The sequence below is a fragment of the Contarinia nasturtii genome, unplaced genomic scaffold (genome assembly GCF_009176525.2).
Source record: "Contarinia nasturtii isolate CC-2019 unplaced genomic scaffold, AAFC_CNas_1.1 Cnas_scaffold_3175, whole genome shotgun sequence".
Classification (NCBI taxonomy): domain Eukaryota; kingdom Metazoa; phylum Arthropoda; class Insecta; order Diptera; family Cecidomyiidae; genus Contarinia; species Contarinia nasturtii.
Genome location: NW_022200487.1, coordinates 1,185,287 through 1,212,296, shown reverse-complemented (window position 1 = coordinate 1,212,296; position 27,010 = coordinate 1,185,287). Strand labels below are relative to the sequence as shown.

Sequence of the window (27,010 nt, the reverse complement as noted above, 5' to 3'; positions counted from 1 at the left end):
CATAGGACAGACCTAACATCGATCAACATTGTCTTACCATGGTAATTGTTGTAGCAAGAACGACATTTGACATTTGTCGCCATTTATAAATTGTGTTTTCTCTATTGTATAGATGTAAATCAAAAGCCGCGTTTACCAAGTGACAATTTACTTTTTGGCTCATTGAAAATAGCCCATTTGTGTTTTAAGTTATTTTAACAATCTGAGTAATAGTTTGTTTAGTTTGAAAAAGGCTTAGGTACAGCGAAACAAATATGTCTGAAGAGAATAATGAGGACGATTCGTGGTTGTACGGTAGTTCGAATGAAAATCAAGAGAACCAAGAAGAACAACCACAAATTGATGAAAAAATAATAACAGAAGATCAATCTGCGTTGGCATTTTCAAATGATACAACACAAGATCAAGATGATAGTAGAAATGAAGAATATCAGGATGATGCAAACGTAAGTTTTCAAAAGGTAAATTTACTGTCAAATTTAAATTATTTATGTCAATTGTCATTCGTATAGGAATATAATAGTCAGGAAAATAGCTTTATAGCTGAAAATGCAGTTGATACTGAAAAGGTGAACGGTAATTCAGATGTGAATGGTTCGGTTTCACAAAAGAATGAAAACGACGACGACGATAGCGATGATGACGAAGATGATATTGTAGTTACAATTGGTGATATTACGCCTTCTTCAACTTTCAATATAAAACAACGTAGTGGGAATTTATTGGTACCAACATCGACCGCCGGTCAAGACAAGCCAAAAACCAATTTGGGTAAATTCAGTATCGAAGAATTTGAAAGTGTGGGTACCATAAGTGGCCAGTCAGCCGTGGAATATAATCTCGAGGCTATTGAGGATAAACCATGGCGAAAGCCTGGTGCAGACATCACAGATTATTTTAATTATGGTTTTAGTGAAGAAACTTGGCGAGCATATTGTGAACGACAAAAACGTATGCGACACGAAAGCGGCGCTGGTCTATCTGGATTGGGACCAAATCCTACTCAAACTACACCAATCAACAATAATCGTATGTTTTCTTCTTCATACCATTTGACTTATTGATTAACCAAAACCAATCATTCAATTTGTAGCAAATCGTACGTTAACTTCGCTGACAACATCTGATAATAGTAAATATTCGGTACCAGGAACAACAAACTCACATAGCGGGCCACCAAACTTTACAAATCGAGGATTCAACGCAACGCCAGGTTCGGAAGCTACATCTTTCATTCCAAATTTCTATAAAAAATCTTATGTCATTTTGTTAGCCATGAAAATAATTTCATTTAAATGTATCAAGTGTTCGGTTAGATATCAATTGTAAGTTTTGTTTTCTCTCAAAAGCACTCGCAAAGGAGAATGTAATCCAAGTAATGACAGCCGAAAGACGTGAATACAGTCGACCGAAGGGTAAATTTGATGTATCCATGTCAATGCCACCTCCGCCATTCAATATGGGCAATGAACAATTTTATCCCGATGACACTTATAGCTATGGTTATGAACCGACTCAAGAACAACAATGGAACAACGATAATGTTGGCGTTGGGTGGATGCCATCAGGTAAGATACGCTTTATTTTTTGCGTCTAAGATACGTTTTATTGAATAAATCTATTTATAGGAATCAAGGAACTTACACCTGGTCCACAACAAATGATGCCCCCACCGCCAATGAACATGAACATGCCACCACCAAGTAAGACAGTAAATTAATATTTTGTACAGACTATTATACTAATGATTTTTTTGCTTTAATAAGATGCTATGATGCCGCCAAATATGATGAATGTTCCACAAATGGTGCCACCACCACAACATAACATGAGTATAGGAATTGGTCCAATGCCTCCAATGATGCCACCGCCAGTAATTAACAACACTACAATTCCACCAAATCGCGGTAACGAAGATCATCGCAATAATCAGCCAATGGATAAGCGAAACGATTCAGCCCCACCTTCGGCATGGCGTAGAGATAAAGAACGTGATTATCGCGATAGAGAGCGAGGTAAAATTATGACATATTTTAAAACTATTCAGAAATGTTATACGACATTTTTTATGTTTCAAAATAGAAGAAGAATCAACATCAGATCGAGAGAGACGACGTGAAAGAGAACGATATCGTTCGGACAGAGATCGGGGCGGCTCATCACGAAGGTATTTCAACTGAAATGTTAAATCCAATAAAACCCAGCAATTGATGAATTGTTTGTGTTTTAGGGATCGATCACGGAGTAGAGAACGTTCTTCTCGTCGACGTTCCAAATCAAGAAGTCGCGAGCGTGAACGAAAATCGCGTGACAAAAAGAAATCACACAAGAAAGACAAAGATGATTCGGAGTAATGGAATTATATGTTGCTGCGAGTAAAGGTACTGCGGAGAAAGAAAATCGAATTCATTAATAAAAGAAGCAAAGCAAAATAAAACAGAATTAATCAAAATTACATTGTGTTTTTTTAAACCATCGTTTTAATTATTTTCTTTTTTTCCAAACAAAAAAATGTGTAGGTAGTTTTAATGAAAAAAATAATATGGATGCTTGTTTTAAATAGAAATCTATTCTCGAAGATTATGATAATTAGTTGGTAAGTATTTCGTTTGCTTTGGATTCGATGAGTTTTTCCATTGCTGAAATTGATTGCATCCAAACTTCAATGGTGTTTGCCATACTGGCTACTTGTGGCCGATTAAGAACACGCGGTTGAACCCATGTCATGTTGACAACGCCAGCAACTTGATCGATGTGTCCACGTACCAAACCTTGAGCCAACGCAGACATGATCAAAATTTCGACTTCATTCAACGGCAACTTGGTGTGCTCGGCAATATCTGAAAATGGTATCGATCGTTTGTCAGCCGATCGAACAAATGTCATTTCCATCAAACACAGCAATGCGACCTTTTTTCGTAGTTTCACTTCTTGTGCCAACAAATCGGGGATTTGGCTCCATTGTGGTTTCATTTGTTCGAATTTGTTGAGGTCACCATTGTTGAATGCATGAAGCAAAGCGATGAGCCATTCGTTTTCGGTACCTTTCAACGAATCGATTATTGGATGTGTCAATAGTTCACCAATGTTGTAAATGCCTTCGCCCAAAAGTGCGGCCAAACCAAGGAAAAATGCTTGCTGCGGCCATTCTGATTTTGGATAATCATCGAGAGCACAGCCCAAAAATTGTAAGCCACAACGATAATAGTCACTGTAGTTACCAACCCGGCGATAGTAATTCGATGCCAATAGAAAATATTTTCCGTGCACAGCTGTTACGTTACCCGATTCTTCAAGCACTTCCTTCAATTCTTCGATAATCTTTTTTGTTGCATCCAAATCTTGCAAATGTTCCAAATAGATTTGCCCTTGCAACACACGACAAAACCACACCGATTCTTCGCTAACTTTCACTTTTTCCGCTAATTTTTCCAAAAACTTTACAGCTTCAGTTTTGTCGCTGATGAATCCAACGACTACGTACAACATTTCTACCAATGCATATGGATTGATCTTTGTTTCAAACGATGATATAAAGTTGTGGTACAATGGCAGCAAACTCTCTTCGGATTGAAGGGACGGGTGTTTTACGAATGAAATTAATCTGATGGACAGTTCGTTCCACAATTTCTCGTTGTAAAGCTCTTCAAGACGTCCCCATTCTTCAGCCAATTCCTTGTTGGTTGTTTTCTTTTCTTCGGTTAAATATTTAGCAACATTTGCCGTTGACGCCATGATGACTATTTTGTTTCTATTCTGAATACCGTAATGACATGAAGTTGCTGTTACAGATGCACAATTTTTGTAATATCATCTTTCTGATTAGTTTGATGTGAGTGCGTTCAACACTTCTCGTCTGACAACTTCCAAGCGATTTCCATTGAAATTTCCCATAGGAATTCACGTGTTTCACATCAGTTTAGAATTTTTCTCTCTTTTAGAAACAATATTTTTATTGGTATATTCAAAATCGATTGTTTTCCAATGATAAAGTCATTTCATTTGAGCTCATTCAGCATTTGACCTTTAACCTTCAAAAAAAAACTTTCTTGTTTTTGTGTTTATTATCATTTTATTCAACATTTTTATTTATTTCCATAAATAATTTGAAATAATTCATTTTGAACATTATCAAACTATACCATGAAAATTACATTGTTTCTGTGATAAAATAGTTTCCCACGCAAAGTCAATGCCGATAAAAAAATTTGAATAAAATACCGCGTCATTGTTGCCAACAGAAGTTGTTTTCTGTCATTTATATGTGTGTGCAAAACAGGCACATATGCATGTATCACATGCGAGCGCTAGATAACATTGAAGAGTGAAGAGTGAAGAGAAAAACACTCTGAAAAACAAGCAACAACAGCAGCAGAGCAGCACCAGAGACAAATTGGAAAAATTCAATCCAGCACAATATAGTACAAAACCTGACCACCATTTTTCTTAATTCAAAATGGCCGAATAACTAAACGAAACGCAAACATTGATTATTACTATTTATTATTATATGAGTTCTGTAAACCAAACAACAATAAAAAAGAGAACGCATAAACTAAACAAAAGCGAAACAGTAGTATTGTAATAAAAAATAAGGTTAAACATTTAAGTGAATGAAATTGAAGCAAATGCCATAGATAAAATATTTATTTATTATAAATCATTGGTGTAAACGCCACTTCGAAAATGTGAGAGAGATGAAAAATTGTTGACTTTTTTTTTAATTCATTCGTTCGTTTGTGTATACATACAAAATTAAATGAATGTGAATCAATCAAGTTTTGTGTCTATTTTTTGCTGTCCGCTAATATGATGTCAATGAAGCATCTCAATTTTTTCTGTGTATTTTAAAAATCAGCATATCTGTGTTTGCTAAGCTTGAATCGCAATCATATCAAGCAAAAAAAGGAAATTGATCAACTATTTTAATCAAAAAGTGAACAAAATGAAAGAATCAATTTGCACAATAGCAAAAGTAGCAGCACAACAACAATAACAACAACAACATCACCATCAAAATCAATCCGACGAAATTTTGTGAAATAAAAGGTGCCACAAAAATTGCAATTAAGTGACGAAAATAAAAAAAAAATTATACCGTCAAAAATTACCGGGCTTAAAATAAAGTCATAAAAATCTCAACGAAAGAATAAATCATTTGTTTGCTTTATTTTCGCATTCAGTTCCATTGTTTGCCCTTTGTGTATATATTTTGTTCTTGAACGATTAAATGCGCATATACCGTGTGCGAGTGGATGTAAATATTTGTGGGAAAAAAGGCAAGAATTTAACGAGAGAGCCGATTCAAAAAAGAAAAAAATTCTGCGTATATACATATAATCATTCAATGTTCATGAATATGCGCTCGTGTGTTTCCATCTATAAAATATCGTTCTGTGCATATTCAGTTTGATTCGGTTTGATGTTTTAAACAGCCGTGACAAAAAAAAAATTATTCATCGCCACTTATGCAATTATGTGTCGCGCGACGCTGATTATTGGAATAATCGAGAAATTTTCTTGCAAGCCAACTAAATGATTGAATTGAAATTATCAAACAAGAGAAAAATAAAATGGGACGTTCAAAATTCCCAGGCAAACCGTCAAAATTAGTGACTAAAAAGCGTGTCAGTGTTTTGAATGGAAATAACATCAATGGTAGTAATAATAGCATTAGCAGTGGTAGTAGTCAAAATGTAGCCATAGTATCATTTGGTGCAGTGAGCTGTGCCATTAACGATGCAAGCAATGATATCGACGCCGATGCTGAAACACAGAATATTGCCGTCGAACAACAATCGAACAATAATATTGAACCGGATAGTGATATAGCTTTAAGATCAACAGCCGCTAAATGTGATGTTGTTCAGGTAAATTAATTTAATATCATTTACCTTCAATCATTGTGCGTATGTGAATGTGAATGAATACTGGTGTATTCAAATGGCCAATTAAATAATTTTTATCATATTTTCGATAAATATATGAGAAATTGAAAAAAATGAATGCTTACGCAAGATGAAGTTGCCACATGGACCAAATTTTTTTATTCATTAGAAATCAATGGAAAATAAATATTTTTCGAGAAAGACCTAAGCGAGTCAATAAAAAAAATCTCTGTAGTGATGCGGTACATAGCATTGATTACACATGCGAAGGAATGAGCGCGCGCGCATTCATGTTACTCATCAACGCCAAAATGCCTGAAAGTATTATCGTTTGCTTTACTAACTATTTCAGCTCGTGTACGACGATAATCAGCCGTGTATGTACACATAGCGCGCAAATATATACATATTATCAATATCAATATATAACATTTATCTGATGTGTTCAATCATTCACTTGGTTTTTTTAGGTGTTGTGTGTTTGTGTCTTTTTAATTCTCTTTTTGTTTTCCTCGTTTCTCTTTCTACTTCGGTGTACACAATATGGCATTTTATATTTATTTGCTTGATCATTGGTCGCATAGTTGCTGCTTGGAATCTCTTACAGATATATATTTCTCGTCGTGGCCGTAGTCGCTTTTTTTTATTTTTATTTAACTTAATTATAAAATGCGAACGTACCGCTAAAGCAAAGACAGAATAAAAATAAATAAAGCAACAATGCTAACAACGACCGAATCAATAGCAAATCAGCTCAGCAGCCCCGACGTACTTTAACTATAAAACATCAGCATCACCATCGACAACGAATAAATCATAATTCGCTATTATATCTCACTCGCTCCCATTGCGCTGATCTTTTGTTGTTGTTGATTCTTATTCGTTCGTTTCAATTCGTTGAAATGTTTTTTTTTCTCCTCTTTTTTCATTTTCAATTTTGTATAAACTGCCATGATTTTGTGCTCGATTATGTGTTTGTATGACCATCGTTCGCGCACGTCGTTTTGTATTCGATACGAAATTGAACGTAAATATTCTCGCGCTCGTGTATAGATTTTTATATTATATTATATCATTTTGAGTTCAACAAATCCAAATCTCAATTAGATCTACATTCATGTCTCGAGTAATATTCGTGTACTTGTGCATGATATATATATGAAACGGCTCAATGCCTACCTTAAAAAAAGAATATCTATAGCTCTCTAATAACACTTATGCCAATGAAATTACTCCCTCGCTGTTTTTTTTTGTTTAATAAGATAATCTTCTCTTTCCAATAACAACACAATTTTTTCGTTCTCAATCTGCTTTTTCGAGAATATACCCTACGAGTTAAAGAATAATTTGAACGCTTCAACAACGATAAAAAAATAAAATATACTTTTAATGAATATGATAATAGAACGAAATGACGTCACGAAATTACTTGGCTGCCATTCTTCAGTGGGGGGTTTATTCGCTTTTCAAATGTCTTGAACAACTTGTCAATGGGTTCTTGGCTTTTACCTAGTCGATAACATAAAATCATACGCATTATAAATTATTCATTTTTTTTTTTAAATAACATCGACTCAACAAGAATGAGCATAAAACGACAACCAAGGTGGCTACAACACCAACAACTACGACAGCAAAGCGATAAAAAAAACTCACGCGAAATACTTTTAATTACCTATATATACATTTCACACATTAAGCGAAATACGGCCGGCATCCATATATTAAATGTACATAATAAAAGCTAAACACGTTCGCATAGTTTTTTTTCTTCTGATATTGTATTGTCTGTGTCTTTAAATGTATGTATATTCAGAAATTAATTTGTCGTAGTCTCTGCTAATTATCAACTGTTTTCATGGATTGAATTACAGGCGAACAAATTCCATTTGAATATGAACAAAAACAAAGTTATGAGTGAATCCTTTACATGTTACGGCTATTGTTCAAGAGCTCAATTGCTGAGAGAGAAAAAACGAGTTCTCATTTTTTTTATTCTGATTTTTTCTCGTCTTTTTTTTCATCTTATCCTCTTGATTTTCTACTGGTTTGTTCTTTCAACGTGCTTTGTTTGTGCGCGCATTTTACAGATTGAATAATTGTTGCGTGAAGTCATTGACGATACAACATCCAAAAGAATATATAAAACGAACGAAAATAAGAAAAAACAAAAGTGAACGAAACCAATAACAAAGGAAAAAGAACACTCATAACTTTTAACAGAAAAAAAAACACACTATACAAACGAAATATAAACTATGCTAAATTAATGTATTAAATACGAATTAAACACTTTTATTTCCCTCGATAAATATACGCTTTTTGCGTGATGGCTCCTGTCTCTCGCTTCTAGGTGCTGTCGTTACAATTTATTGTTGTGGTGGTTGTTGTTGTTATAATTTCATTCCCTTCGTTTCTCGCTTCAGAGGTGTATGTCCGTAGCGATTGCACGCAGCGGTTGTATTACCTCTGGTATATTGTTTGAATATTGCCGGTTTTTGATCGTTTTTGTTGTTATAGCTGCTGTTGCATATATATATTCTTTTTACTAGTCATATATATATTATTCGTGTTCATGTACGTACATTTTTCCTGGTCGCTAGTTTAACGCATGCATTACTCGCTGTCAAGAGTGGTTTTTTATTCCTTGTGTGCCTCTCTTTTAAATACTTGTTTTTTTTTGCTTGCCATCAACATCAACATACCACTCTCGATACTTGGTTCTTATACTTCTATATCATACATACGGTGTACATTTGGCGCGTTAAAATTGCATTTTCAATTCGATTTCATATGCAACGACAACGACGACAATATCCACAACAACAACAACAACATGAATAACAAACGATGCTTACCTCTCTTAAATGCTTTTAAAGAGCTCCGAATGCCGATTCTACTGCATTGAACATACAATGTTCATTGTACAAGCACATACCGTACACGAACGGAGAACGTTCACATTGTGTACCGCACATATGCCAATTATGTATGTATGTCCTTTGTACATGCATTTTTTCCTCCTTCTTCGTCTCTGTATGATTTTCTTTTTCTTTTTATTTGTATGTTCTTCTTCTTCTTCTTCTTTTACGATTTGTTCCACACACAGACAATATACATGCAGTCTGTCGTCTTTTTTTCTTTCTTTCGTGGTATTTGTTGTTCGCGCTGTGCTGCCAGTAGAGAATGACTGCTGCTGTTATTGCAGTTGCTGTACTTGGTGCTCGTTGCAATGAAAACATGTTGGACAAAATCATCGAAAAAGTTTCCGCTTAGTTTCTCATTTTTTGATCGTGGTATGCATCACGCTTGTGAGCGGTCGCTATTTTTTTTTTTTTCAATGTGTTTACGAACCTTTTGAATTATTGCGTCTTGGACAGGCTCTCCTTCTCTCTTCCATTATGTTTCTGCATACTTGGTGCATATATTGTGTGCATTGCACATTGGATCGCATTGCACATTGTATTGTGTAACTTCCAAGCTATTTTTTTCCCTTTCGTTGTGTTTCTTTTGTCATGTCTGTCATTCTCGCTTTTTCGTTTTTAAATACACACATTTTTTTCTTCTTGGTTCTCTTCGTTCATTCGTTCGTTTCATCTCTTGTGCCATTGCGTTTGCCTATCGACTAAAATTCATTTCCTCGATTTTACTTGCCACTTATGTGTATGTCAGTTTGCGAGTGTAAATAAAAACTCTTGATGGTCACAGGAACATTTTATGCAACGAACATGAACCAAACCGTGTTCAGAGCATTTCATTAAAATGCATATTCAAAAATCCAAGGGTATACTTATCAACTATTTAAACCATCTACTGAATTTTGAGTGTGTACAGTACAACTTCACACGCACACACACATACACACTTTCAACTTGGGTGCTCTTCGTGTTTTTTTTTTCGTTTCATTTATATAGTTTCTGTAGCATTTTCCATGAAAAGTTGGTCGCAATTTATGTTTATGGTTTTACAGTGCACATTTTATGCTTGATCCTTGTGCATTGAGTATGCAATAAAACCAAACATGGAGAACTGAATGGGTGTTGAATCAAAAGTCTGTCATTATGCGCTTTAATTCATTTACGGTTTTGCAAATATTGATTTGCCCATGTGTCTGTGGCAAATGGAGATGGACACAGGACATACTCAATTGTAAAGAATGCACATAACCATTGTAACATAGTATAATATGCTCGAAAGTATGTGTACACTACATCGATTTGTTCCCTTTTTTATATGACTATCGCCTATTTTATACACAGCACTTATCTGCACATTCAAGTATTCTTCACACTTTTTGTTATTTGTCGTTTTTATGGTTGAAAGAATTTTCGTCTGTGAATTGAATTTTCAAGTTGTATTTTCTTTTTGTTGACATGAAATGAAATAGAAACAAATTTCAATAATCCTTCCGTCAAATGGCCTACGTTCGCAATTCAACAAACTGCATAAATAGAATATTTGGTATCATTTTGTCATGCATTGAATTCGTATTTTTTTCTCTTCTGAATTGTAAAATTGAAGAGGGTTAGATATGGTTCAAAACATGAGTAAATAATACAAGAATGTTTTAGAATCTAGATATATATTGACAAAGAAAATAATGAAACAATTTTTGTTTTCTAAACTTGTATTTTCAGGCGAATAAGTCGAAAGAATCTCAGTTAAATAATGCGAATGAGAATGGGGTATCAGAAGATGGGTCAAGTAAAAAGCCGACAAAAAAGAAGAAAGTATCTTTTAAATTCGGCTTTGAGACAGGTGATGATGCGCACATTGTTAAAAAGGAACCGACCAGAACGTTCGATCCGCCTGTATCAATAATTAAAAAAGAATGCTTACCACCAGCCATTCGAATTGCACGCGGAGAGCCGTTTCTTATGCCATCGCGATTAACAGGATTGACGAAAAATCAAGACCTAAACAAACTTGATAATGTTAATTCGTTAACATTCAAATCACATTTCGCTAAATGTAAACAGACTAGAGACGAAAATGTGACAAGTAACGATGAGGATCAAATTGATGTTGGGAGTAAAAGCAGTGAGAGTAGCCATTCTGAAAACAGCGATGAAGAGACTAGCCACAGTAAAAAAGAAGAAGCCATCACACATAATGAGGAGAAATCAAAGGCAGTTGCATTTCAATTACCGAAGCGCAGTGCGCATTCAAGTCGTGTCATAAAACCAAACAAACGATTTACCGATGATTCAAAAACGACCAACAATAAGAATGGTTTTGGTAAAAAGAAAGGTTCTAATTTTGAAACTGAAACGGATACAGTTGAAGCAAACAAAAAAGAAGGTAAGCATTTAATGTTTCAATTTTGCAATGAATGTATAATTTAAAACATAAATCGATATTTTTTTATGCAGATGATGACAATGTACTGAAAATTTCTGATCACATAAAAAATAATCCCTTTGCCAAAATCAACGATGATTCACCATTTGGTTGTTCGTCAATGTCGATACTAAGACAGTCTCGCTTACAATTTGCATCAGTCTTAAAACCAACTTCAACAATAACAAATACATCGATTGTGTCGGCAACCAACAAGGAAAGTCTATTTTCATCGAGTTTGTCGGGCAATAGCTTAAATTGTAATTCCATCCCACGTAAGTAGTCATAATTTTAATACCTTTAATTCTTCGCAATTTTCTTATTCTTGAGTGTTTATCATTGTTTGTTTTTCATTTATTTTCCCATTAGTATCAAATGCAGTATGTGGGGTTTGTGCGACGCCAGCAGCAATTACACATCAGACGCGCAAATATGGAATCAGCTCCTGCGAATCATGCAGAAAATTTATATCGAAAACAGTAAAACGACTAACACCATCGGATGAAAAATCACCGGCAGAAGTGTTTCAATGTAAAAAAGGAGATGGCAACTGTGTAATCAGTGTACGAAGTTTTAAAGCATCAAAAAAGAGATGTCAAGCATGTTTACTAAAAAAATGTCTTCAAACTTACAAGTTGCCATCGGAAATTCGATCACGAATTCAAGGATTATTGCCTCCCAGCATGAGAAATGGTGAAATTAAATCATTTTCAACAACTTTCCAGCTGAAAACCGAGAGCAACAATACAGATCCATTATCACCGAAATCAAGTGGGCTTAATAACTTGTTTGGTAGTTCACTGTCTTCGTGTCGACGATTAGTACCAACTTGGCCATCAATGAAGGATAGCACCGAAAACACAGAGTTCCGTTCGTTTAATTCGCTGAGTAATCCGCTCGCTGAAAACAACTCCAAGTTTGGCAGTTCACCGCAAATTGTTCCAAATATTTTGGAGAAACCAACAATTATGGCGGGAAGTCTAAATTCAGCCATCTCTCCAAATGGTGCGCTCAATAAAAAGACACCTGAGCTCAAGGAATCATCAAAGTCACCACCATCAACTCAAGCCGAACCAATAAGTACGTCAAAGAGCAAAAGTACACCAATTTCCAACGGAACAACTACAGAACAAGAAGAAACATCTCGATTACGCTTGAGAAAGAAAGATCGTGTTGAACCATCGACAACAACACTAACAATAACAACAACATCAACATCAACAATAACATCGACTCTGGCACAAGCCGTTACCGTTACAACGGCAGGTAGTGAGCTTGCAACTCGACAACGAATCGATTTGAAAGGACCGCGAGTTAAACGTGTATGTCGAAGTGCATCAATTGTTCTTGGGCAACCAATTGCAACGTTTGGCGATGAAAATCAAATCCTCGATACATTGGACACACCACCCCGACCCGAATCACCAAACGGTATTGTTGATTTCCATGATCCGGCAACATCAATATGTGGCACTCAAACTGACAAACACAATGATCAAAATGAATGTGCCGATAGCACACGTCTGAGTCCACCAGCAACGCCAATCATTAATGATTATGACAGTGAGTCGACATCAACGAAAGAGCAGTTAGGTGAAAAATCACCAGGTGAAAATAGTAAATCGGATGATGTAAGTGTGACATCTGTTGAAAGTTTGAAACGAAATGAAGAGAGCAAACCAGTAGTGACACGGAAATTATCGCGACCGAACAATTTGGCATCGAACAGTATTACTGCGGTAAACAGCAAAAAATTAAATTCATTCATACGCAAACCAATTCAAAAACCGGCTCCAAAGAATTCACCGCCAATGATATCGATTGATTTTTGGGAAAATTACGATCCAGCTGAAGTGAGCCAGAATGGATTCGGTTTGATTTTTTCCGAAGACATTCAGATTAGCGCAGCTTGTTTCTTGTGCGGTAGCCAAGGCCAAGAACCATTGATATTTTGCTCTAGCTGTTGTGAACCATATCATTTGTATTGTGTTGAAGATGAATACAATTTAAAGCAGCACGTATCGCTCGATGATACAAATGTCAGTTTATTGGATGCCAGTATGATAAGTGGCATTGGTTCAGATGCCCTAAACTCACCGGCAAGTCGATTGAATTGGTCGTGTCCCCGTTGCACAATATGTCATTCGTGTCGTGTGCAATACGGATCAAAGGTTAAGTGTCAAAAATGTCATAAAAACTATCACTCAACGTGTCTGGGCACAAGCAAACGTCTATTGGGAGCAGATCGACCGCTAATTTGTGCTAGCTGTTTGAAATGCAAGAGTTGCGGTACAACAACCGTTTCAAAATTTGTTGGAAATTTGCCAATGTGCTCGCAATGTTTTAAGCTTAGGCAAAAAGGAAGTTTTTGTCCGTTGTGTCAAAGATGTTACGAAGACAATGACTTTAACATTAAAATGATGGAGTGCGGCGATTGTCATCGGTGGGTGCATTCAAAATGTGAGGGTTTAACCGACGAACAATACAATTTACTGAGTGTTTTGCCAGAAAATATCGAATTTATTTGCCGAAAGTGTGCAAAAACCAATCCAACAGCATCAACATGGCGAGATGCTGTACTGGCCGAACTTAAAACGGGCCTGTTAAGTGTTGTCAAACAGTTGAGCAAGAGTCGACAAGCATGTGCTTTGTTAAAATTGAGTCCACGCAAAAAACCATCAATGTGTCGCTTCTGCGTACAGAAAGCACAACAAAGTGAAAATCATGAATACGAATTGGACGACAAACTTGACGATCCATTTGATTTTGCAGCATCACAAATACGAGACGAAATGAATTGCTTGCCCGCAGCAAAATGTTATTGCAGCACATCTCTCACACAAAAGCCAAATACATCACAAAGTTTGATTGACATTAAACAAAAAATTCTTACGAAAAAATACTATTCGCTGGCTGATTTCAATTATGATATGAATGTGGTAATAAATGCAGCTGCATGTGACGATTTGATGACAGCCTACAAAGAAATCCTAAGCGAAGCATTTCCATGGTTTCAAAATGAAACGAAAGCCTGCACCGATGCATTGGTCGAAGATATGTATGACTCGTGTAATTTTGATCATTCAACGATAGAAAATGATGAAATTGATCAACAAGTTCCTATGATCGATGTTCCCGGTGACATCGATGAGTATTTCTATCAGCCTGTGCCATCCAACGATACAAGATCGTGTATGTTTTGTAAGGGATGCGGAGACGGTGCTTCAATAAATGAATCTCGTTTATTATATTGTGGCCAAAATACTTGGGTGCATGCTAATTGTGCCATGTGGTCGGCAGAAGTCTTTGAAGAAATTGATGGATCGCTACAAAATGTTCACGGCGCCATTTCACGTGGACGAATGATTAAGTGCAGTGAATGTGGAAATAAAGGTGCAACTGTTGGTTGCAATGTACGAAATTGTGGTGAACATTATCATTTTCCATGTGCACGAAAAGCTGATTGTGCATTCATGACAGATAAAACTGTATTTTGTCCACAACACTCAAAAAATGTTACAACTGATGGTAAAGTGTCAATTGAAACAAATTTCGAAGTATCACGTCCAGTTTATGTGGAATTGGATCGAAAGCGACGGCGACCGGTATGTCCAAAGAAAGTACAGTTTTTGATTGGTTCGTTGCATGTTAAACAACTCGGAAGATTTGTGAATGTACTTTCCGATTTTGATGACTTCATCGTGCCAGCCGATTTTCTATGCTCACGTTGGTATTGGTCAACAAAAGAACCTTGGAAAATTGTTGAATACACGATTCGTACATCGGTTCAAAGTAATTTAAATATTGCAACGGATGCAGGACGCAATTTTACTGTTGATCATTCGAACAGTTTGAGCAAAGTTCAAATTGGTTTGGCTAAAATAGCAAAATGGCATTCGAGTTTATTGAATGGCGATGAAAATGATGGCTGTCAACGGCCAGAAAGATCTCTAAAACTAGTTAATGGTCACAGCGAGGAAACAAATGAGGATGAACCACAAACTAATGTTTTGCCACCTGAAATCCAAGATGCTATATTGGAAGACATACCACTTGATATACTCAATGTATTTTCAATGCTTGATATATTCCCAGAGGATATGGCGGCTACAGCTGACACCAAAAATGAAGCAATAATTAATTCCGATCTATTACGCGACAATACAACAGACGACGATTTTAGTCAAGGCAGTCAAAAAGGTTTCGACATTGATAGCTGGACCAGTGTAAATCTGCATGCAGAAGATGCAATGTTATCGGCACGTTCAGCGGCCGGTCAAGTTCATCTGAAACGCAACAAATCTGATCTATTTACACAAAATGCTCTTGGGAATCGTGGGCAACGCACTTGGGAAAATGCATTGGATTCAACAATTTGTGCGAAACGTCGAAAGATTTTCCTTACACTCGGTAGACGAAAAGAGGAAATCTCCAACAATTACAATGAAATCAAGAGATTACAGTCTGAAGAAATAAAGAACAAATTCACATGGGAGGCAGCGAAAAAAATTTGCCAGCTAAATAATGACACACAACAGCAGCAGCAGCAACAACAACAACACCAAAAGAATAATACTGCTTTGAAGAATAGCTTTAAAATTCCACAATCGGATGGTATGGATGATGAGGTATGCGATCGTTGTCATTGCACATATCGTTCACGAGACGCGTATCAACGACATTTACCAACATGTGAGACATTTTTATCAACGAATGAAAGTGATTCGGATGCCACGTCAAAATCGCCCGAAATTCAGCAAGCCATTCAATCAAATATGATTTTGACTTCAATGAATGGACAAGATTACTGTAACATACCGATTTTACAACAGAATAATCAAAGCCAACAAATTTTCGGAATAAGCGGTGCTAACATTAATCAGCTTGCCATGCAAAATTCCGTACAAATTCACAACGGTCAATCCCTACCAATCGCTTCAATTCAAAATGGATCATTGCCGGTCCAAATGCAAGGAATGTTCATCAATCCAAACACGACTACCATTCAGCCACAGCAATCGCAAATCTTTGGCCAACAACTTACACTCGGTGCCCTTCAACAGCCCGTATTCAGTCCGATTCAAAATATTGCACAAAACGTCACATCACAAAATATTCAGTATCAACCACATATTATTACATGTTCAGCGGCAAATACATCACAAGTGCTAACGGTGACACCATCGCAACAACAAAATATTACAACCTCAAATTATGCTTCGATAAAAACTATACAAACTCAACCTCAAGTTAATAGAAATGCTATCATCTTGCCACAGGCCGATAAAAATTCACCTACCAAAAAGCAAGCAATTGCCAAACTTCAAATGTCACCAACACGAGCAAAGGGACGAATTGCTACAACTGCTGCACAAAAAACAATTCAAATCAAGAAATCAAATATGATTAAAACTGAAAATAACAAAACCGTAGCACAAATTACCAACACAAGTGTGACAAATATTCGACCAACGAGCACGACACAAATGGATAACAATAATATTATGATTCAGTCAACAAATCCAACGCAATCGCAACCGATTATCATGCAACAAGTGGCACAAGCAAATCAAGGAAATCTACTTCAATATGTAGCCACATCTGATTCTAATAACGGCCTACAATATTTCACGATGCCCACAAATGATGTTAAACCAATGCAAACCACCCAATACTTGACACCGAATCCATTGATTCCCGGAACATTTCAACTGCAAAGTGACAATAGCAATTTACTTCTGGCTAATACAGCATCTGGATTGCAAGTTCTACCAAATGGAACATTACAATTGGCGCAATCCCAGCAACCGCAGGTCATTGGCACGTTAATTCAACCACAAGCAACCACAATTCAATGTGGAATGATGTCAAGTGAGCAAATGGTTTTGGGTGCAACACCATCATTTGAAATGGTCACAAATCCATTACAAGCAGGTTGCATGCTACTAAATAGTCAACCAGTTTATTATGGATTGGAAACTATTGTACAAAATACAGTTATGCAATCGCAACAATTTGTTTCGACTGCAATGCAAGGTGTACTCAGTCAAAATTCCAGCTTCTCGGCCACAACCACGCAAGTATTTCAGGCTAGTAAAATCGAACCCATTATGGATATGCAGCAAAGTTATGTTGTACTGAATAACGATGGCACAATAATGACACCTCAATCACAGCAACCGATTTTAACAACGGCCAATTTATTGCAACAAGCTATTCCACAAATGTCAAATCAAACGTCACAAATTCAACCGGCTGCCAATACGGGCGGATGGCGAATTATTGACGCAAACGATAAGGCAACAGTATTCTCGACGAATCAGAATGCCACAATTTTGCAGCCGCAATCACAAGCAAACGTACAACCATTGCAAACAAACACCACAACAACGGTTAATATTCAACATCCTATGACGGCACAACAACAACCACAACAACAACAACAACAACAACAGCAGCAGCAGGTTTCAACAGTCACACCACAGCCAGTAGTTCAATTACAAAAGGTTCAGCCCCAAAAACAAGTGACCAAACAACGTCAACCAAAACAAACATACAGCGCAAAAACAATGAACAAACCAACATTAAAATCATCACCAATTATTGTAAATGAAATTCAGACAATGTCACAAAATGATGTTAAACCAGTTATCAATATAAATTCAAAGCCAATTGAAACGAAGATCGAAATTGGTAGTCCGAAAACTCCTATGATCACCACATCGTCTGGAAATGATGTGAAAATGTCGTCAAAGGTTGTTCCGCCAATAGTAACACAGCGCAAATTAAACACTACCAAGTCAATTGCCAGTGGGGTTAAGGTTTCAGCGGCAACAGTAAAACCAAAAATTGTCGGAAAAACATTAAAACAATCGAATGCACAAAATATTCAGAAACCATTGATAAGTGTGTCAACATCCAATGCACCATTATCAACAACAACATTACCACTACAGACATTTACAATAACTACGGCAAAGCCTACACTGCAAAATATTAATACCGAACTAGATCTTCAGCTGAAACCAATCGTTATTCCAAAATCTCCATTGCCCATTTTGAGCAATGAACCATTGTCAAATGAAAACAACATGATTATCGATGGAAAAATGAGCATCACAAATACCATTCCTAAGATTAATACTTCGATTGCATCACCAATGCAACAGAGTCCAACAATATCAAGTACTGGAAATCAATTTGGTGAACAATCACCGAACAATTTACAATCGTCACAATTGAGTTCGACTTTGTCGCCAACCAATGATGCACCAAAACTAACTGCAGCCCAATTCACTTCAAACTCAAGCAATCAAACCCACATCACTTTACCATTGTCACATTGCATTCAATTGCCGACAGCTCCATATGCAAACGGTAAGTTCTTTTTAAATTAAATTTTTATATGTTTGTCGTAAAAATAAAATTTCCCAAATAATTTTCAGGCATTCCAACGAACGTTAACGTAGTTAATCCAATCCAACAATACACCCATACAAATACTCGTCCCACGAATCGGGTTTTACCAATGCAAACCATTTTGCCGAAATGCTCACCAACCGAAAGCATCGAAACAAAACCAAACGATATTAAATTGAATCTATTGAAACTCGATTCGAATGATAGGCAAAAGAAAACACCAAAGAATACAGACTTTATGCCAACTTCAAGTGGCAACACCACACCTGAAATAAAGCTTAAGGATGATTCATCTCGAATGGACGATGATATGGAAGTGGATTCAACTGGAACCGGAGCTCTTGAAATCGATGAAGATCAAATTAGCGATTTTAAAATTGAAAAAATGGATGAAGACGATAGCGACAATTCATCGGATATGGATGCATTCAAAGATTCATTCCCGACAGGTAGTTCGGCCGAAGAAGTATTCGATAAGCTTAAAAAAGAGGAACAAGAAAAGCAAACGGAAAATATGGTAAAAGAAAATATTTCGAAAATCATTGAAAAGTTTGAATGTGATGAAAAATCCAGTATTGAAGAGGAAGATGATCTATTTACATTGGCAGAAGTAGATGTTCCTAGCGATGATATAACAGCTGTTGTATCGGATAATACCAATGAAACTGAGACGGGAATGCCAACCTGCGATGAAATCGTTCAAGATCAAAAAGAGAATGTAAATCCGATTTCAATGCCATTGACTCAAAGCTTTCCAACAATAAAAATGCAAAAACCTCCCAAAGAATTGAATGTTTCGAAAATAACCGGTCCACGATTGTTGTACGAAATTCAATCTCAAGATGGATTCACCTATAAATCGACATCAATTACTGAAATTTGGGAGAAATTATTTGAAGCCGTTCAAATTGCACGTAAAGCGCATGGACTATCACCATTGCCAGTAGGTCCGTTGGCTGACATGTGTGGCCATCAAATGATGGGTTTGAAAACGAATGCTTTAAAATACTTATTGGAACAATTGCCCGGCGTTGAACGTTGTTCAAAATATACACCAATTTATCACAAACGGGCCGAGAGCACTGTATCGCAAACATCTTCATCTGGATATTGGTCCGATTGCGAAGAAATCAAAGAGAATGCTAGTGGAACGGCTCGTTGTGAAAAGTATAAAGGACGATCGGAATACGATATGTTCAGTTGGCTTGCGTCACGACATCGCAAACAACCAATTCAAATCTGTGTCCCACAAAGTGGAGTGGAAACGGAAACCATAGTTCGTCGTGGAAGCGGTAGCAGTTTACCAAAGGCAATGCGTTATCGAACACTCAAGGATACGTACAAAGATTCGGTTGGAGTTTATCGCTCACAAATTCATGGTCGCGGTCTGTTTTGTAATAGAGATATTGAAGCAGGTAATTTTTTCGTTGCAATTATAAATACAAACGTTCAAATAGTTTTATTCAGATTTGCAATTTAAATATGTCGATTTTTCTATATATCTTTAGGCGAAATGGTTATTGAGTATGCAGGTGAACTTATACGCTCATCTTTAACCGATAAACGTGAACGATATTATGACAGTCGTGGTATTGGTTGTTACATGTTTAAAATTGACGATAAGTCAGTTGTGGATGCAACGATGCGTGGAAACGCAGCCCGTTTCATAAACCATTCATGCGAGGTAAGTTGTGAAATGATTTAGTGTGCAATTTATTCATCATTTGCAACAATTTCTTATATTCATTCATTATGTTATATCTTTTTTAGCCAAATTGCTATTCGAAAGTCGTTGATATTCTTGGTCACAAGCACATAATCATATTTGCACTGCGTCGCATTGTCCAAGGTGAAGAGTTGACTTATGACTACAAATTTCCATTTGAAGAAACCAAAATTCCGTGCTCTTGTGGATCTCGAAAATGCCGCAAATATTTGAATTAAATGGAAACCAATGAAGTGCATCAAATTATCCACAGGTTTTGATTCGACTGAAAACTCTGTTCTTCATTTTTTTTTTTTTACAAAATCAGTCCTTTCAAAAAGAAGAGAATTGAAATCAGTATCATCAGTATTTTGTAGAAAGTAAAATTTGCAAAGAAATGCAAATTAATCCAAATTCTGGAAGATTTCATTTGAAATTGTATGACACCAGACATTGTACAGATCCCTGTGACATTAACGAAAACAATTCGCAACGATATTTTTCTATCAAATTTATTTATGAAAAATCAGAAGAAAAAAAACAGAATGTTATGTTTCCTTTCGAAATTCTCTGAGGTAGAGCCTCCGAATGGGAGGTTAAGTCATTATATATCTTTGTCCCATGATAATATTAATTTATTTTAGATATTTACAAACTATGTTTTTTTACTTATAGTACGTATATTTTTCTTTGTAATTGGATAAGTTTTTTTTTAAATAACATATTTGGCTTTGATTGAAGTAATATCGATTCGAAGTCATTTTTTTTTTGCATGTACTGTCACGCTTTGATGAAGATATTGGCAAAAAGAAAATTTGATAATTACATTTCATATGTATAATGCGCCTAATGCATCGCTCCAATGCAGTTTATAGAGAGAATTTTTGGATAGTAGCCAATGATAACAATGTAAATATTCACATGTTCCATGTATTTATATGAAGAAAAAAATGTGTATTACAGGTAGCCCAGTTTTTTAGAATTAGTACATTACTGGCTGCTTAAAGAAAACATTTTAGAATATCTGTGTGTTTGTATATCTATGATCAAAAACTAAACTTAAATTATTATTCTTACCAATAAAGTAATAAAGTTCAATTTTATTGCAATCTCTTCAAAACACATTAAATCACGGTCTTTGATTTCCAAGTCCAGATTCCTATGGTGGTAACAAAATCCTTTTTTTTATAAAAACAAAATTGTTTTCCATATTCTTCAAATCGTAAGTGTATATTCTTTTATTTTACTTTCCAGTATTAATTCGCAAATTATAATCTAAATAACTTACATGCCCATAATGGCAAGTAAATCTAATGTAATGATTATTATAAACATTATGAGGAAAATACAAAAAAAAACCTATGAAAGTCACTACTTCGTTTTCAAAATAGTAAATCGTTAAATGTCAACTTTTATGGTTCACTTCCTTTAATTCATTATTAAAGATGTGCCATTTTCTTGGAGGATTGAAAAATTGGGTTTAAAAAAACATAAATGGATGTTTTAGCACTTGTAGTCATTAGGCTGTAGTAGTTTTGAAGCGTTCCAATCGTAATTTTGCTTTTTCAGCATAATCGGTGGCGGCCTGTGTATTAACCGGAGTTGTTGTTGTTGATGCTGCTGTTGCTGTTGCTTTCGTGACCGAAGCAATTGGTGCATTGCCAAATCTTTCTTGTCGCTTTAATAACTTTTCCTTTTGTTCGAGTTTGACCATTATGTTTGATACTGAACCTCCAAAACGTTCACTTCGTTTTTTCAACAATTCAACACTCGTTTCATTTTTTGTGGTTGTAAGACTGCTGGATTCTTTGTTCTCAGTAGTACTTCCTGAATTTGTTGTAATACCAAACCGTTCGGCACGTGCAAGTTTTGCTGCATCCGTTTGAGCACCAGTTGATGCACCCGTTGAAGCACCCGCTGGAGCACCCACTGGAGCACCGAATTTTTTGGCTCTCAATTCCAAACGCTCTTTCATTGTCAATTGCGACAATTTTACAACATTTTCGGTATTACCATTATTCGATTGTGTTTGACTTACATCATCAGCGCTCTTGTCATCACCAATTTTCAAGAGTTTGCTTTCTATGCAAGTTTTTGGTGGTTCGCTATCTGATAGCGACACCGACGGCAGAAGTTTTCGCTTGAGCACCACTTTTTTGGTTTGTGCTGTAGCCGTGCTGCTACTTTGTGGTAGATTTTCTGGTGATTTTGATGATGTACTTCCCTTTGGTGATGACAAAATTGCATCTTCATCTTGAACCGATGCTGAATTTAAATACGATTTGGTCTCTTCGTCCAATTCATCATCCTTTTTATTGAACACAAAGATTGAATTTAAATAATTTTGAAAACTTTTCAATTTTATTCGAAAACTTACATTTAATACATCATCATTGTCGTCCAATAGTTCTTCCGACATTGCAGTATCATCGAAAACATCACCCTCTGAATGAAAAAAAAAACATCGAATTTTGAATCGAAAAATGTGTTGATACAACAAAATCAAAGACAAAACTCACCAATCAATGCCGACTGAAGACGTTCAACCAGTTCGTTTTTGTTTCCAGTAACATTGAGACCACGAACTTTTAACTCTCTCTTAAGATCAGCCACCTAAACAGAATATGAAATAGATTATCGCATTGACGAACATGTTTATGACTTAGAAACTTGCATTTACCTTCATTTTTGATACATCCTGATCGGCCATCGTTTTATTGGTGTTTGATTTGATTTACTCTTTAAAATCGTCTTTTTCTATGTATCGTCAATAATTCAACAATTTGTTGCACAGTTAAATATATTTTATGAGAAAAAAAAATCTTAAAAAACATGCAAACAAAACGAAAATAACACTTTATACGATGTATTCTCTCGAAGAAACTCCGGCTTGCTGTATTTTTACGACTTAAATGTCAAATGTGTAGTGTTGCTGCTGTAAATTGAATATAGTGTTGTCCGATGTATTTACTATGATAAATGTTTGGCAAATAATTCTTTAATTGGAAGCAATTTAAATGAATTGAGAGAAACTTCGTCGACTAGAATTGTTTAAAAAATAATAATTCAAAATTGAATTTATTTTCAATGCGATAAAAGACACTTTATTGGTTGTTGATGTCAGATAACCGCTTGCACGCTGACAGTCAAATCCTCATGTTTATGCATTAAGAAAACAATCCAATCCAATGTGTGTTGTTTTCTGTTGGATATCGAATATTACATAGATTTTCCCATAAATCCATTGAAATGGCAAAGTCAAAAGGTGGTAGAAAGAAGAAAACTGAATTGGTCTTTGATCCAAAGAACCGGCGGTATGATTAATATTATTCGAAATTTATGTTATTCTTGTAATTATGATTTGGTACATGAAACTAACCTCCAAATTCGATATTGTTTACATTTTTCTAGCGAGTTTTTGACCGGATTTCGAAAACGAAAGCAGGAACGACGACAAAAAGCTAGAGAAGATTTAGAGAAGCAAGTGAAGGAAGAACGAAAACGTATAAAACAAGAGGTATAATCATTTTTCAGATATTATAGTTGGTTTTTCTCTAAAGCAATGAAATAATTTTTATCCATATGTAGATTCGTGATGGATTTCAGGAACAATTCAAAAAATCGTTCGAACCCATTGAGCTGGAAGGAGCTCTAAAAGAAGAAGAATATGACACAGAAAATGTCACTGTACAGATCGTAGAGTTATCAACTGATGAAATAGCTAAATCAAATAATTGGATCGGAGCAAATAGGCCAGTTTATGAAGGTGATCCAAGCAGTGAAGGAGAAAGTGATGACGATGAGGAAAATGAGGAAGAAGAAGAAGAAGAAATACCAGGTTTTACAGTCACATCAACAAAGCCTTCGAAGAAATCCACCAAAAGCGAAAAATCACAAGACAACGAAAATGAAAATGGAACAGTTGACGAAACTAAAGCCAAAAAGAAATTCAAGAAAATCCCGGAAGATATTAAATCAAAGCGGGCGCTTGGTCAATTTTTCGCCAAACGTGCAACCAACACATTAAAACATTCGAAAGCTTTTCAAATGAAAAATAGATTGGAAAGCAATAAAAGTAGGAAAAAGGCGCGCGTCGAAAAGGAGAAACGTATCAAATTACAAAATAAACGAGAAAAACACAAAAAGAACTCGACCAAACCTCAAAAGAAAAGTAAAATTGAGAAAAAGGGCAGAAACCACAAAAAATAACTATTATTTCGATTCTATGGTTTTTTACATAAACACATTTCAATAAATGTTTTAAATTAAAAATGAAGTTTTATTTATTTTTACTGACAATTGGTGAATGATGAAGGAATGGATTTTTATTGATTAAATTTATTGAAGGAGTACATTCGCAGTTAAAGATAATTGTATGATGTCGATAAAAAATGTTAAATTATCAAAGGAAATTAAGCAGCTGTTTGTTCAAGTTCGTTGGCTGGAATTTCTGGTTCTTCATCATTGTAAATATTCTCTGCCATTTGCCAAATTTGCATTATGTTGTCTTCTGAAACGGAACAGATAACCCATGGTTCATTTGGATTCCATGAGAAATCTGAAATCTTGGCCGTGTGACCGCCATGGATGAACAACAATTCGGGTGGACCATCTTCAGCATCTTCAGCACATTGTTCTTCACCGATTTTCGATAAATCCCAAACGTGCAAACGACGATCTGTTCCACTTGAAGCCAAAATGGTTTCGTTATGAGGTGACCATTGAACTTGGAAAATTTCATCTTTGTGCGATTCGAATGAATGCAATTTCAATTTCAGATTACGCAGATCCCATAGGGCTACGGTTTTGTCAGCTGAACCGGTGGCCAAAATGAACTCAGAATACGGATTAAAACTCAAGCAATTAACTTCGGCTACATGGGCATCGACAGTATGCGACGGTTTAGATGTATTATTGCATCGCGTGTCCCAAATCATGAGACGTTGATCATCAGCAACCGATCCGAAGAGAGATTCATGTAACAAATGCCATGCTACATCTTCCACGACAGCTGTGTGTCCGGTGAAAATATTTTTTGCATCAACAACACGATTTTCCTTTGGTGTAGCGTTAATATCCCACAAACAAATTGTATGGTCATCGCTCGCTGAGAGCAAATTTCCATTCAAATTTGGATTCCACGATAATCCATAACCTTCTTTTTGATGACCACGCAAACGTAAGTCCGGATGACATTCACCATTTGGATCTGGTTTGCTGGGATGTTTCGTGTAATCGAAAACAAGCACATCGCTTGATGGGGTTTTAGTTGCGATAACACATGGATTTTGCGGCATATATCTGGCTCTGTTTACTTCACCCTCATGATTGATCTTGATGTCAATTTCAATTTTTCCCGAAACTGTCCCGAAAAATCCAAATTCACCTTTGTCATTATCATAATGGCTGGCATCGAATTGAGCGTCTTCGTTTGGCAACTGAACATTGGCAATCAATAAATGATTTTGTTCATCTGATGTGTGTGTACCCAAAATGAGCCGATGAACAGAGTAATCTTTGCCTTCCGGCTTCGTGATATCGGGCAACCACTGAGCGGTGAGAGATGGCCACTCAAGTGCATGCGCCATCACCAAATCATACAAGAATGGAGTGTTTTTCTTCCATATTTTATAGTCTTCATTGATGTTTCGTTCTTCAAGTTGATCTTCATTTGCTATATTCGCATAAAAAACCACAAGACATTGTGAAATTAATATGAATGCTATAGTTTCAAGAAACACCAAAAGAATTTCTTTTCTGAATATATGTTTTTAAAAAATTACCTCCTTCAGCTCGTTCAGTCATCTTTATGTTATTTTTAATTAAAATTCTTGGATTAAAATACGAACGTTATTACTTCAATATATAGTCACACAATAATCGTCTGCGTTGTATTTTACCGTCAAGCGTAATCGTCACAACTAGAATATTGAAAGAAAACTACTTTAAATTTATTCACTAGAACTCAATATTTTACGACAATTACTTGATATATTTTGGGTTTTTTAAGTCAAATTAGTGGTATTTCTCAATTTCAAACGAACATTTACTGTTCGTTTCACACCAAAAAATTAGAAAAATGTTTTACTTACGTTGTATTGATGTTTGAAGCTTGAATATGCTATAAAAACGCGCTTTTAGCATGAAGTTGCCTGCGAATACTAGTGGCGCCATTTGTGTCAGATGTGCGGTATTGAGTGTTTTTTGTTTGAATTTAACCGCAAAAAAGGTTATTCAGAACATTTTTTTAATTCTAAGATATTTCGATAATTTTCAATTTATTTTGATTCGACTGTTTGATATATATTGTAAATTATCTATGGAATTGTTGTCAAAAGTACAATTATCGATCAATATGTAATTTTTGAGAAGAAACAGTGCAGGTTTGATAATATAATATTGTTGAAACTCCTTCAATATTATGCGAACTCTTCAGTTTATTTTGAATGGAAATCAGTCATTCAAGACAATAAAAATTATTTTATTCAAGGATATTGATTTGGATCAATGGTTGAAAATTGTTTAAATTTCTCAATCAATTCTTTGTTCTTAATGATTTTTTGAATGTATGTCAACAGAAATCAGCAATGAAACAAACAATTTATAGAAAACTCAATTCAACTTCATACTTATTTTTCAAAAAGTTTGAAAGAGTTTG

General features: G+C 35.6%; 6 protein-coding genes across 7 annotated transcripts; 3 read left to right on the top strand and 3 right to left on the bottom strand.

Moving 5' to 3' along the window:
• The first annotated feature begins 99 nt into the window (after positions 1-99).
• Positions 100-2,452, top strand: LOC116349956 (pre-mRNA 3'-end-processing factor FIP1). Its single transcript, XM_031781646.1, has 8 exons — positions 100-446; positions 513-1,029; positions 1,094-1,213; positions 1,350-1,568; positions 1,629-1,703; positions 1,767-2,015; positions 2,083-2,167; positions 2,231-2,452. Exons 1-8 carry the CDS (start codon positions 255-257, stop codon positions 2,352-2,354), a joined length of 1,581 nt encoding a protein of 526 aa, XP_031637506.1. The 5' UTR covers positions 100-254; the 3' UTR covers positions 2,355-2,452.
• Positions 2,453-3,772, bottom strand: LOC116349957 (26S proteasome non-ATPase regulatory subunit 13). Its single transcript, XM_031781647.1, has one exon. The coding sequence runs from the start codon at positions 3,733-3,735 to the stop codon at positions 2,590-2,592; it is 1,146 nt and encodes a 381-aa protein (XP_031637507.1). The 5' UTR covers positions 3,736-3,772; the 3' UTR covers positions 2,453-2,589.
• A 435-nt stretch (positions 3,773-4,207) lies between these two features.
• Positions 4,208-21,481, top strand: LOC116349920 (histone-lysine N-methyltransferase trithorax). Its single transcript, XM_031781577.1, has 7 exons — positions 4,208-5,870; positions 10,526-11,189; positions 11,261-11,503; positions 11,598-18,605; positions 18,674-20,062; positions 20,156-20,331; positions 20,418-21,481. Exons 1-7 carry the CDS (start codon positions 5,574-5,576, stop codon positions 20,589-20,591), a joined length of 9,951 nt encoding a protein of 3,316 aa, XP_031637437.1. The 5' UTR covers positions 4,208-5,573; the 3' UTR covers positions 20,592-21,481.
• A 73-nt stretch (positions 21,482-21,554) lies between these two features.
• On the bottom strand, positions 21,555-23,250 carry LOC116349923 (SAP domain-containing ribonucleoprotein). The gene is made up of 4 exons (XM_031781580.1): positions 23,033-23,250; positions 22,872-22,965; positions 22,730-22,797; positions 21,555-22,660 (listed from the first exon to the last, which is right to left on the bottom strand). The coding sequence occupies exons 1-4, from the start codon at positions 23,060-23,062 to the stop codon at positions 21,872-21,874; spliced, it is 981 nt and encodes a 326-aa protein (XP_031637440.1). The 5' UTR covers positions 23,063-23,250; the 3' UTR covers positions 21,555-21,871.
• Positions 23,251-23,489: 239 nt separating this feature from the next.
• Positions 23,490-24,613, top strand: LOC116349924 (nucleolar protein 12). The gene is made up of 3 exons (XM_031781581.1): positions 23,490-23,666; positions 23,764-23,869; positions 23,941-24,613. The coding sequence occupies exons 1-3, from the start codon at positions 23,602-23,604 to the stop codon at positions 24,559-24,561; spliced, it is 792 nt and encodes a 263-aa protein (XP_031637441.1). The 5' UTR covers positions 23,490-23,601; the 3' UTR covers positions 24,562-24,613.
• A 46-nt stretch (positions 24,614-24,659) lies between these two features.
• Positions 24,660-26,482, bottom strand: LOC116349921 (probable histone-binding protein Caf1). 2 transcript variants are annotated; one of them, XM_031781578.1, is made up of 3 exons: positions 26,445-26,482; positions 26,136-26,273; positions 24,660-26,026 (listed from the first exon to the last, which is right to left on the bottom strand). In XM_031781578.1, exons 2-3 carry the CDS (start codon positions 26,155-26,157, stop codon positions 24,765-24,767), a joined length of 1,284 nt encoding a protein of 427 aa, XP_031637438.1. In that variant the 5' UTR covers positions 26,158-26,273; positions 26,445-26,482; the 3' UTR covers positions 24,660-24,764. The 2 variants fall into 2 exon arrangements, with proteins under 2 accessions (XP_031637438.1, XP_031637439.1); XM_031781579.1 differs by having other exon boundaries at positions 26,339-26,450.
• Positions 26,483-27,010: the final 528 nt, after the last annotated feature.

Coding starts and splice junctions, on each gene's coding strand:
- LOC116349956 (XM_031781646.1), top strand. CDS start 255: ATGTCTGAAGAGAATAATGAGGACGATTCGTGGTTGTACGGTAGTTCG. Junction 447..512: donor AATATCAGGATGATGCAAAC/GTAAGTTTTCAA, acceptor TCATTCGTATAG/GAATATAATAGTCAGGAAAA. Junction 1,569..1,628: donor CGTTGGGTGGATGCCATCAG/GTAAGATACGCT, acceptor ATCTATTTATAG/GAATCAAGGAACTTACACCT.
- LOC116349957 (XM_031781647.1), bottom strand. CDS start 3,735: ATGGCGTCAACGGCAAATGTTGCTAAATATTTAACCGAAGAAAAGAAA.
- LOC116349920 (XM_031781577.1), top strand. CDS start 5,574: ATGGGACGTTCAAAATTCCCAGGCAAACCGTCAAAATTAGTGACTAAA. Junction 11,504..11,597: donor AAATTGTAATTCCATCCCAC/GTAAGTAGTCAT, acceptor TTTTCCCATTAG/TATCAAATGCAGTATGTGGG. Junction 20,332..20,417: donor TCATAAACCATTCATGCGAG/GTAAGTTGTGAA, acceptor TATCTTTTTTAG/CCAAATTGCTATTCGAAAGT.
- LOC116349923 (XM_031781580.1), bottom strand. CDS start 23,062: ATGGCCGATCAGGATGTATCAAAAATGAAG. Junction 22,966..23,032: donor AGGATGTATCAAAAATGAAG/GTAAATGCAAGT, acceptor TATTCTGTTTAG/GTGGCTGATCTTAAGAGAGA. Junction 22,661..22,729: donor ACAATGATGATGTATTAAAT/GTAAGTTTTCGA, acceptor TTCAATAAAAAG/GATGATGAATTGGACGAAGA.
- LOC116349924 (XM_031781581.1), top strand. CDS start 23,602: ATGGCAAAGTCAAAAGGTGGTAGAAAGAAGAAAACTGAATTGGTCTTT. Junction 23,667..23,763: donor TTTGATCCAAAGAACCGGCG/GTATGATTAATA, acceptor ACATTTTTCTAG/CGAGTTTTTGACCGGATTTC. Junction 23,870..23,940: donor GAAAACGTATAAAACAAGAG/GTATAATCATTT, acceptor ATCCATATGTAG/ATTCGTGATGGATTTCAGGA.
- LOC116349921 (XM_031781578.1), bottom strand. CDS start 26,157: ATGACTGAACGAGCTGAAGGAG. Junction 26,027..26,135: donor GACTGAACGAGCTGAAGGAG/GTAATTTTTTAA, acceptor ATGCGAATATAG/CAAATGAAGATCAACTTGAA.